At 38.2% G+C, this 10526-nt stretch overlaps 1 protein-coding gene across 1 annotated transcript; it reads right to left on the bottom strand.

Annotated features, from left to right (window-relative positions):
• Window positions 1-173: 173 nt before the first annotated feature.
• LOC145897008 (calcium-activated chloride channel regulator 3A-1-like) lies at window positions 174-10363 on the bottom strand. Its single transcript, XM_082985161.1, has 21 exons — window positions 10199-10363; window positions 10008-10142; window positions 9705-9855; window positions 9519-9633; window positions 8664-8835; window positions 8250-8514; window positions 7896-8107; window positions 7380-7493; window positions 7138-7320; window positions 6684-6932; window positions 6466-6627; window positions 6237-6339; window positions 6072-6151; window positions 5791-5875; window positions 5586-5715; window positions 5142-5284; window positions 4572-4758; window positions 4249-4472; window positions 4043-4111; window positions 3398-3555; window positions 174-401 (listed from the first exon to the last, which is right to left on the bottom strand). Exons 1-21 carry the CDS (start codon window positions 10361-10363, stop codon window positions 174-176), a joined length of 3330 nt encoding a protein of 1109 aa, XP_082841287.1.
• Between the last annotated feature and the right edge of the window lie 163 nt (window positions 10364-10526).

Below are 10526 nucleotides of genomic sequence, written 5' to 3'. Positions count from 1 at the left end.
TTCGTCACAAAACAAGCACTCGGAAATAAGTCTGCTTATTTTGCAAAACATATCTCATTTAATGGGCTTTTGTTCACAATACCAAAAATCAATCAAATAAAACAGAATATATAATCACTATTAAAATACAGCCAGTTACAACTGCCCAAAGCCAAAATATTTGCAATTTTATTTCATAAAAAATAATCGTACCTCTCCCATGCTTCCAGAAACGTCCCAACCAACACTTCAAATGACGGTGTAACATCCATAATGTTGCTATTTGGAAAGTTGTTGTTGTTGTTCTTAATATCAATTGACGATCTGATGGCACTCCAAACACTTCTTAAGTCGCACAATCTTTCATGTTCATTCGGGGCTTCTGTGTTGTTTTTGTCGTGATTATCACAGAACTCTATAATCTGAGTGCAACAAATACATGGGTTTGTTCCAAATTAGAGGCTAAATTCATTGCAAGAAAATTCAGCACGATCACATCGATTTATCTGACTCATGCAAACGATGCAAGTTTCAGTTAATTCCCAAACAAGTGGGAATTGAGTCTTTGGGCTGCGACCCCTGACCATCAAACACAATCCTACTGCCTCAAATAAGATATTTTACTTAAACGCTGCCTTCCTAATTCGGAAAAGGCCCGGACCGTGCAATAACGGGTTACCTCCAAAACCAAGGTACCTTACACTGGTTTTACTAAATGGACATCTGACTTTAATAAACGAACTAATGTTAAAAATTACAGTAAAACGTACACAAAATACCACAAAACGCCAATAAACCCTTTGATACAAAGCACTAGTTTGGCAACACTAAAAATCACCGTACAACGCAACGCCAATCTCAAGACTAGCTCGGTAATTCTCGGAGCGCTGTTTGCACCGGCCAATCAACCAATCAAGGAAGATCACACGCAAGTCATTGGCGCGTTACGGGAAGTGGCAAACTTTGAAATAAAATACGGAAAACAAATGAAAACGAGGTAAAACGAAATTGATGAAAATCGCTGAAAGGCAAAGAGATACAGTGCAGTGTATTGGATGTGTATGTGATAAATCGTGCTTTGAATAGACAACAAAGATGAAGAAGAAAGCATGAGGAAAAGCATTAGTGCGATGTGTTACTTTGTGTACTGGCGCCGTGAACAAACGCTACAAAACGGGTGTGCGCAAACTGAACAGTTGGGATAGTAATACGAGGACAAACTGTGTTTGCACAATATTCGATTTACATCAATTAACAAGCTCGAACAGAAAAGAAAAAAGGGCGTTCACTAAATTTTTGCACTATGAATAGTTTTCATGATACAACATTACCACCAACCGAATTTTTGAAAAACATAAAGCGAAACGGGACATTAATTCGACTCGCATATATTAGCCAAAAAAATCAGCTTGTTTCGTACTCGAGTGCTTTAAGGGACGTTACGGATCTTTTTATATACTATGTGCGTAAATTTTTATATTTCCAAAAGCTTGTGATATATAACGAAAAATTTAGACACGACTTTCATGCAAAACGTTTATTAAAAAATCTGATCCTACGATGCAAAATATTATATTAATTTTCGAGGTAAGAAATGCTGCATAAAAACACCTGTCACGATATTTGACTCAGAAACGCAATAAATAGTCCCGCAAAGAGCATGGTTTGGGAATTCAGCTGACAAACTGCACAAAATAATCGGTCGGTCGGAGTTTCATCATAAACATCCCCTCGTGAATGCGTCCACTCGTGGACAAAAAACTTTTCCTGCAAAAGATAAGTTAAGAGATAGTGGTTTGCCCTAAAACGTACACGAAACAAAAAGGTCGAAACAGTGCGTGTACACACCCTGTCTGCAGCTTACCAATATTATAATGGCTTTTTTGCACATATATAAACAAAAAAGTTTTTCAAAAAATCAGCTTTGTTAAAATTTGTTTCCGAATAAATCTGACCGCGAGGCCCAAGTCACCAACGATAAACTTCTTCACCTTCACAATGATCATTCTTAACCTTTACAGTGTCGACAATTGCTGGATCTTCTGGCACGCGTGGGATAGTTGCCACCACTATCCTTTTGTATGCGTGTGAAATTGTTAATATATGCGAGCCAAATTTATGACCAGTTACGTTTTATGTTGTTCAAAATTCTGAGCTTATTCACGCGTAACGTTTTGTGACCTGTGTGTTTTGGGTCTTCATAAATTATTTTAGTGTCGAAGTGTGTCGAAGTGCCGAGCACGCAACCACGAATCCCAACGTTACATATAAAATATTTTGAAAACCTTGCATTGTTTTTTTAATCTAAAACACGCCTAAAAAAAAGAAAAGAACATTCCCAACATAAAAAAAAACGTAAATGTTGTCATTGTATATATATATAATAGCAAAAAGTACATAAATATACATTTGATTCTGGTGATGGTGCTCACAATACTTCCTTGTATACATATTGTTACTGGAACTAGAGATTTTGATTGCGAGTAGATCATTTTTCGCATTGACCATTTAAACAATATCTCGTGTTGACAAAAATAGTTCTTCTGGCATTTAAGTTTCTAAAGTTTTATTCGAAACCAACGTTTCGTCTGCCATCCGGCGAGACTTCTTCAGGGTATGTCAACAGTGAAGCATCACGCGCATAAAACACTAAAAACGCAGGAAAAACGCAAGAAAAACACAAGGAAAAAGGAATAGATAACATTGGCACCGCTTGCATCGTCACGTGAACCAGGTGTTCAATTATGCCTGGCAGCAAAAATAGCAGAATATCTCGTGTTCCTGTTGTTCTGCCCACTGCTTCCCAGCAAAACTGAAACTGAAATGAATCGCTATTGTATGCATCTGATCCATTTTTCGAAAACAAGTTGTCACCTGCAGGACCATTAATTACCCAGTACACAATTAACAGTTTTACGAGCAAGTAGGTGGAATTGCATGTTTGAACCTTCACGTGTAACACCTCGATCACCCAAAAATCCAACCCGAGCCATGAAAGTTATCGAGGTACTTTCAAATGCTTACAATGCGGTAAGCTTGCAATATGTTTTATTGTTGCTATATTAACGAGCAATGACGTTTATTGTTAATCATGAACATATGGTTGTTGAAAAATATCACACTGCGAAGTTTTGCGAGCAATGCAGTCATAAGTTTGAAAACACCAACCATCACATGACCTCGCACATTGTAATTGGATTTGCTATAGCAGTAAAATTAAATTGTGAACACATTTATGAAAGCATGCATTTCCCATGAAAATATGTTGGATTTGGTATGAGACAAATATAATTCGCTACACAAGGTTGGTCAGTTGTCTGTGTATAAGACATTATAATGTGAATGGAAACGTTATGGGGATTCACGTAGAGCTGAACCTCTAAATTTCGTATCCTAGGTTGGTTCGACCAGACGATACAGTCTCTGGTCTTTTGAATCTTTTAACATCATTCTCCTTCGATCCATATTTGCCATAAGTGTTGCGATACTTCATGCTTTCGGCCAACAACACGTTGTATTTTCTGCGTTGCTTCCTTAGGAGACAATGCACAACGCTGACTGTGACCAGAACACAAACTGTAAAACATAAAAAATCTTGGTTGAAAATCTCATAAACATCAGCATTTATTCCTTCACATATCTTGACATATTTACGCCGAAGCTCATGAGTTAATTTACGAACTACGAAGAGTGACAAAATTCCAACTCGTAAAACGTCACGTGTGCAGAACTTTGTTTGATAAGACGTTAATCAACGGGTCATCGATTCAAGTGACTCGTATGTGATATCCGAATTTTACATTTCGACACATGACCAACTGATGCACGTTGTGAAATAGAAAACTGTTGGTGCAACGAATATGATGTTAAACTTGATTGTTGAAACATTTTGTTGTTCTTACAAAAATTATTTGCCTTACCCTTTACCCACACTACAACAAAAAATGTGATTTGGATTTACTTTTGGCACATAGCTTACCTCACGTTAATCAAGCATAAGTCGTTAAGTTATTGCTGCTTGGGGTAAGTTTATACGCAAAACTCATAATCGTATTATACTTACTCAGAAGAACGCAAACAGCCGCCAGAATTATTGTCGTCAACTGAAAAATTTCCAGCTTCCTCTGAATCTCTGCAAACAGTAAGTAGAAACGTCAATAACGTTCTTGAAATATTACCACAGGCACCAGACGTGAGTAATCGTTTAATAGTAAAATCAAAATGGTCTGGCTAATATTAAGCCCTTGAGTTTATAAACGTAAGTCTAACCCGATTTGCCGGTTGTTGTTAAACTTGTAGTGGAAGTAGTTGTTGTCATTTCAGTGCTAGGTGCGTTTGTGTCAGGTGTGTTTGCAGCAGTCTCATCAGGGGTGGTGTCAATGACAGTAGTGGTTGGGACCACGAACGGAACAATGAACACATTCATCATTCTAATATTGGACAGTGGACTCACGTTCCCAGCTTCATCGTACGAACGCATTGCAAACCATACGCTGGAAGGCATTGCAAAAAATTGGATATTTCCAAGACGCAAAGGACTTGATATTACACATGATATTTCCAGACTTGTTATTTAGAGGTAATGAACATACCTCACAGCATCACGGTTTTGTGGCAAATCAGTTAGACTTGTGACCATAGTTTCCGGACTTCCCGCCACTTTAGGTGCTGATACATTGCCTTCCAGCAGCATATTTTGATCCACAATAATACAACTGTTAAAACTGTTCATGAGGTCGTCAGTGCCGTTGTAAGTGTAGCGGATTTCGTAAGTGGAAGCTGTAATCAGGAATTTGTCGAATTTGTCGAATTTTAATTGACAGACTTGGTTTTACAGCTTTTATTTCCTCATTAAAGTTTACTATTCAGGCAAAAAAAAATCAATTAAACCTAATTTTGCCATAAAAAAACAAGTGATCTCAATGTTGTATTAGCCTGGTTAAAGTCGTTCTTTAAATAATTGTTCGACGCTCGATTTAGCAATCATTGACGTCAATGGAAACTACCCCGCATTGTGTGGAGTTGTATTAAACATTGAGGAGGATCGTTTGAAACCAAGCAGCATTTACCAACTGGGCTGTAATGCTGCCATGAATCGAGAAAGTTTTATTGTGACTGGATAAATATAGACGTTTACAGAAGGATTCAAACTTTGTGCCCACCTTTCCCGGAATCGTAATCTGACCCAGGAGCGGAGAAGGTCAATCTTGCACCACTCGAAAGATCTGTGACGTCAAGTTGCGCTGCATTAAGGTCAATGACTTTGCTCGGAGGAAGCGTGTCAACCGCTGGGTTAACAACGACTCTAGAAAAAATATTGGACGGTTGCTTGGTCACATCCAAGTGAGGTTGACAATTGCAAATAGTGTTTAAAAAGAGTTTGTAACCGTTTGGCATTGTTCATTGTATTTCAACAAACGGCGATCTCAGTTTAGAATTTGTGAATCTAAATCAAGTCGCAAAAAGTTAAAAGCAGCCAACACCAAAACTGTTGAGAGGTTTGATTCTCTACGTGGGCGTGGTTTATACACCCAGATATTGCATGGCATGTAGTAAATTGTTCCAATTAGGCAATCACTTGTCATTTGAACTTGTCATTGAATTACCCAGAGTACGAAAATCCTCCTGGAGAAACAACTCTTGTGAAAGGATCGATTTGTGAAGTGGATACACCACTATCGGCGCTGTTGCTCCCTGTGTTGTAGATTGGTCCGTTCGGGTTGGGTACAAGAGTGCCTTCAAAACACACCGGGCAAAATATGGGGAATCAAAAACCTTTTGAAATTCTTCTGTAAGAAGTTTTTTTCCTACCGTCACTTTGAATAGAACCGGGGTTGTAGGCAGCTGGTGACGACTTTGAACTACCTGTGGATGTTTCTTTTCCAGTAACTTTCACCTGGAGGAATTACATCGGTGTTTCCCAAAAGAAAACAAAAACCCCTGTGACTTGGCGAAATTTACCACTCAAATGCCCGAAAATTTAGCGGTAACAATTAGGCATAACAGAGGATGTGCAATTATGATTCATCGAAGGTTACATTAATTATTTGACCTGCTCTGTTAACAAAATAATTTAATTTAAATATTGAAACCTTAACAGAGTAACGTCCTTCTTCAATGAATTGCGTGAAATATCTGGAATAAACTCCGTCAAACTTCCGGATGTCAGGAGCTAAAAAATAAAAAACAAAATTAACAGAATTGCAAACTATAGCAAAAGTTAACACAGGATTGCAGGTTTTTCAAAAAACATTTACCTGAACCTGTGTCCAATAGTGTGAGGGTGTACGTTGCTCCAGAGGGAGATGAGACAGTTGCAATGACAGTAGCCCCAAGTACCGGTGTGTAACCGATGGCAACCTATTCATATCAACAAGACATATTTATTTATGCAATGGCTTACAACCTTATGTATGCAATGGCTTATAACCTTTATAATAAATTATACAAGAACGTTGACGTCATGCAAACATTGGGTTAAAATACCTTCGCGTAAACAACGATAGGTTCCTGGTTGGTTGGATCATTATTTGACATCCCCGACTCTACCAACATTGGTTGCACATCTCTGTTCGCCGCCATTGAGGTTACAATGACGTCAACGCTATCTGCGTTTTCCGTATATATTTGAAATACCCAGCTTCCTACCTAAATTGAAGAAAACTTGAAGGGGTGGGCCGAGGTTTATTTCGAATATCTCCTACCTCAGCGGTACCTGGTATTGCGAACATAACAGTTTTAAGGGTGTAGTCATTTGTTGAAAGACCGTCACAATTTCCCATATTACTTGCTGAACAGTATCGCATTCCACCAGGGGAATTAACAACAACATCTATTGGATATTGTGAAGAATATGAGAAGGTGAACACTGTCTCATTGCCGATAGTTGAATCGACGAAAACTGTTCCATTTTGTTCGTCTCTTGAACTCAATTCAAATGTTTGTCCATAAACCTAACAAAAATTGTAAGTTACAAATTACCTACAAACATATAATGGAAAATTATTTTAACACAAAAAAATATTCGTCGGGATGTTCACCATGCCTAGTCGAACAGGAGACAGAAGTCTGCTACGTATACAATAAACCCAATTTACGCTAATGTTCTGCTTTATTATTATTTTATTAATAGGGAACGAAGCATAGCACAATTAATACCTGGAAGACATCATTGTACACGTCGCCATCCGATACATCAGCCAGTTCTTTAAAAGATTCAAGCAAAGCACCACTGTCCGCAGCATCATTGAAAAACCAAACTCCATTTGTTTTTTCGCTCAAATCTTGAAGATCTGGGTTTGCGGTAGTGACACCAAAGAATATGGTGTCCACCACAGCATTCTACAAAAGTAAAAATTAGATGTAAACTATGATATTTCGGGCAAGGCTGAAAAACTAACCTTGGACAGGACTTCGTCCTTGGTGTCTCTTACAAAGGGGGCTGTAGTCTCTTGACCGTCAGTTAACACCAATAGGTGCCCTCCGGCCGCCGATGTACCATCGCTTTCAAGTACCTAAAAGTTTTATGCTAATAGAAACACAGACACCCCAAGTTAAAAAGCCATCAAAGAATAAAAATTGTTTGCATATATATCTTTGCTCGTAATAATTAATGCGGACAAAACACTATACTAATCTGGAGCGCCAAAGCATACCAAAAACGCCTCCTGAATGTGAGAAACAATGTTACCAAAGGAGAAGAAAGTGTTTGATGCCAACAAACTTATCCAATACGTCATGAAAATGACCTGTCTCGTATGTGTGATGTCAGCGGGATTTCTTTACTGTTGTTAACAATCAAAATGTGTTGCATTAAAACCCAAACATCAGGCATGTCGTTTCACGCGGATTTATGCAAACATAATATCGCCGCGCGAAGGCAGTGATTTCACGTATAGTGTAGAAGCACTACTTACATCAATACCAGATTCAATTCCACAACCAATGCAGGTTCTTCCATTTGCATACAGTCCAGTAATATAGCTCGTTAGTAGGTCTTTGCTATCGTCGACCAACGTCAAGTTGGATAAAATTGTTGCGGATGATTCAAATTTGACAATTCCGACTTTTGTACCATTGGGTAAAAACTGATTGATAAACAAACTTGCTGCAGTTTTCATGGAATCTACTTTGCCCTAAAAAAACATCATATTTCCTTATTACGGTTGCAGAAAATGTACTAGACATGGTGTGTATAGCTAACTATTGTGTTGTCAGTGGAAAATATTGACAAAAATTATAAAATCAAGTTAAGATTATGTACAAAGAACTTACGGCGCCTCCCATGCTTCCAGAAACATCAAGGACTAAAACCAATTGATCGAAACTTTTAGCTTGCACGATATGAAACGTTGGTGTGACGTCATGGATGAAATTATTGGGAAAGTTTGTGTTGTCGAAATCCACAGACGATCTGATGACGCTCCAAACACTTCTAAGCTCACAAAGTCTGTTCTGATCGTTCGTAGCTTCTGTGTTGTGGTAGCTTTTATCTTTCCGATTTTCGTCCGTTTCGTCGTCACAAAACTCTACAATCTTTAAATGTATAAGTTTTATTTTCGGGCATTGAATTATTCGATTAGGCAATGATTTTTTAGAAGAAATAGGGATGATCACCAACTACCCCAGATAAAGTAGAGTGACGTGACTAGAAGCTACAACACAAGAATATTTATGGCGGTTACCTCATCTATGAATTGGTAAGACATCAGTGAAGTGTTGACGTTCTGGTTTGAGTTGGGAACGAATACACATCCGGTCTCTGGAAGTCCAGTGTAAGAGTCGTTTGGACAAGAATTCGAAAACATGCCGTTGGGTGAAAAGTAAATGTTGCTTCCCTCAAGACCCACCGGGCACCTGTCCAAATTAAGTTTCAAATTGTACGCAATGGCTTGCAAAAATAGGATTGCTAACAGTAAAATTCAGCTTCCGACAGGTCTGTTTCAGCCTTTGCGTTTATTTCTTGGTCTTATAGTACCAATATGAAAAAATGAATGAAAAAAAATTACATAAATTCTGTTTCCTGCAGAAAAATAGGGGCCATGTGGATTATTTGGATGAAATTACGTTGATTGTGGTTGTTGACAAATATAAGCCCAAAAGTTTCTTTGTAAAGTACACCAGCAGGTATGCTATAACGTTATTGCCAATCCGCAGATTGTTGCGACATCATAACCTCAGGAATTCGAAAGTTAAGTATCGCGTTTGTTTCGTCATATTACGACCCTAGATAGGAGGTCGCAACGCAAACAGACGTTGCAGGAAATTCCCGGTCAGTAAACAAATATTAACGACCATTCAGGTTTGCCAGCATATACCACTACCTATACGACTTTGTGAGTATTTCCTACCAATTAGATTACGTGAGATTTCTATTCTTTTAAACTAAGTAGAATATTTCCTTTAACACTCGCCATTTTTACTCAACTGAATCCAATTATTTTACAGTGCAAAAATCAATGCTCTAACCATGCATTTTTTTGTTTAAATGAGGAAAAACGGCACAGTTTTGCGTGCTAAATATTTTGGAGAATTTCAACCTTGTGGCTTGGATCTTTTGTTGGTTGTCGTAGTAAAATCCTCCGTATCCGTCTGTAGAAATTTCGTCGAAAACGCCCCACCGCAAGTGCGCCCACTCGTGGACAAAAACTTTTCCTAAAATTTGTGAAAAGTAAATTTGGTAAATCGTCCAACAGTTTGGAGTTGACCTGAAATAATCAAGTTACCTCGAGGACCGAAGTCATTGACAAACGAATCTTCCCTCAAATAATCAGGAGTCACGTGGATGTAGGATCCAGGTTCTCCACACTGACCATACTGTAGCGTGTAAGGGGAATCACCGTACACAGGGTTGGCATCGGCTACAAGAACATCAGCCTGAAAAGAACGTCAGTCGAAATTAGTGCTTATGGATTAAATGCCTCTTGTTTTGATCAAACATTTGAGGTTGAATTTTTAACATGCAATGATCGTAATCAACATTGGACGTAATTGTTTGAGCATCTGCTACTATTCAACGCAATTCCTACCAAGTTGTAGTTTTGTCCATAGGCTGTCTCGTAACTTCCACTCCAAGTTTTGGGAACAAGAATTGTGACGTTTCCGAAGTACGCCCTCTTGTGGGTGGCGGCAAACAAAACGCTTGAAGCATTTGTAATCATGCCCTGTGTTGCATACAATATATAGCTTTTACACTAATTCAGAATATTCTAAAATTTACCTTTACGGCTTCAATAATATCTGGGTCCTCAGGTACATTAGGGTTGATTGCAACTAATACCCCGCCATAAGCATTATCCACAAGTGAAACTTGATCAAACACGGCTGAGCATTCCAAGAAAAAGAAACAAAACAAAACGCTTGCAACTCCAACAAAATGTCTCATCGTTTTGTAACACTACTACAATCTGGTAGAAATCTGTGTCCAATAAAGTTATAATCAGCTTAGTTCATCTCCTTCAGACAACACTTATAGATACGTTTAAAAAATAAATTTTGTCTAATACATGAATTGAGAAGGTAATGTTTCATTTTCAGTTCGATCTCAC

This window comes from Ascidia mentula, chromosome 4 (assembly GCF_947561715.1).
Source record: "Ascidia mentula chromosome 4, kaAscMent1.1, whole genome shotgun sequence".
Classification (NCBI taxonomy): Eukaryota; Metazoa; Chordata; class Ascidiacea; order Phlebobranchia; family Ascidiidae; genus Ascidia; species Ascidia mentula.
This window is presented reverse-complemented; position numbering and strand designations above follow the sequence as displayed.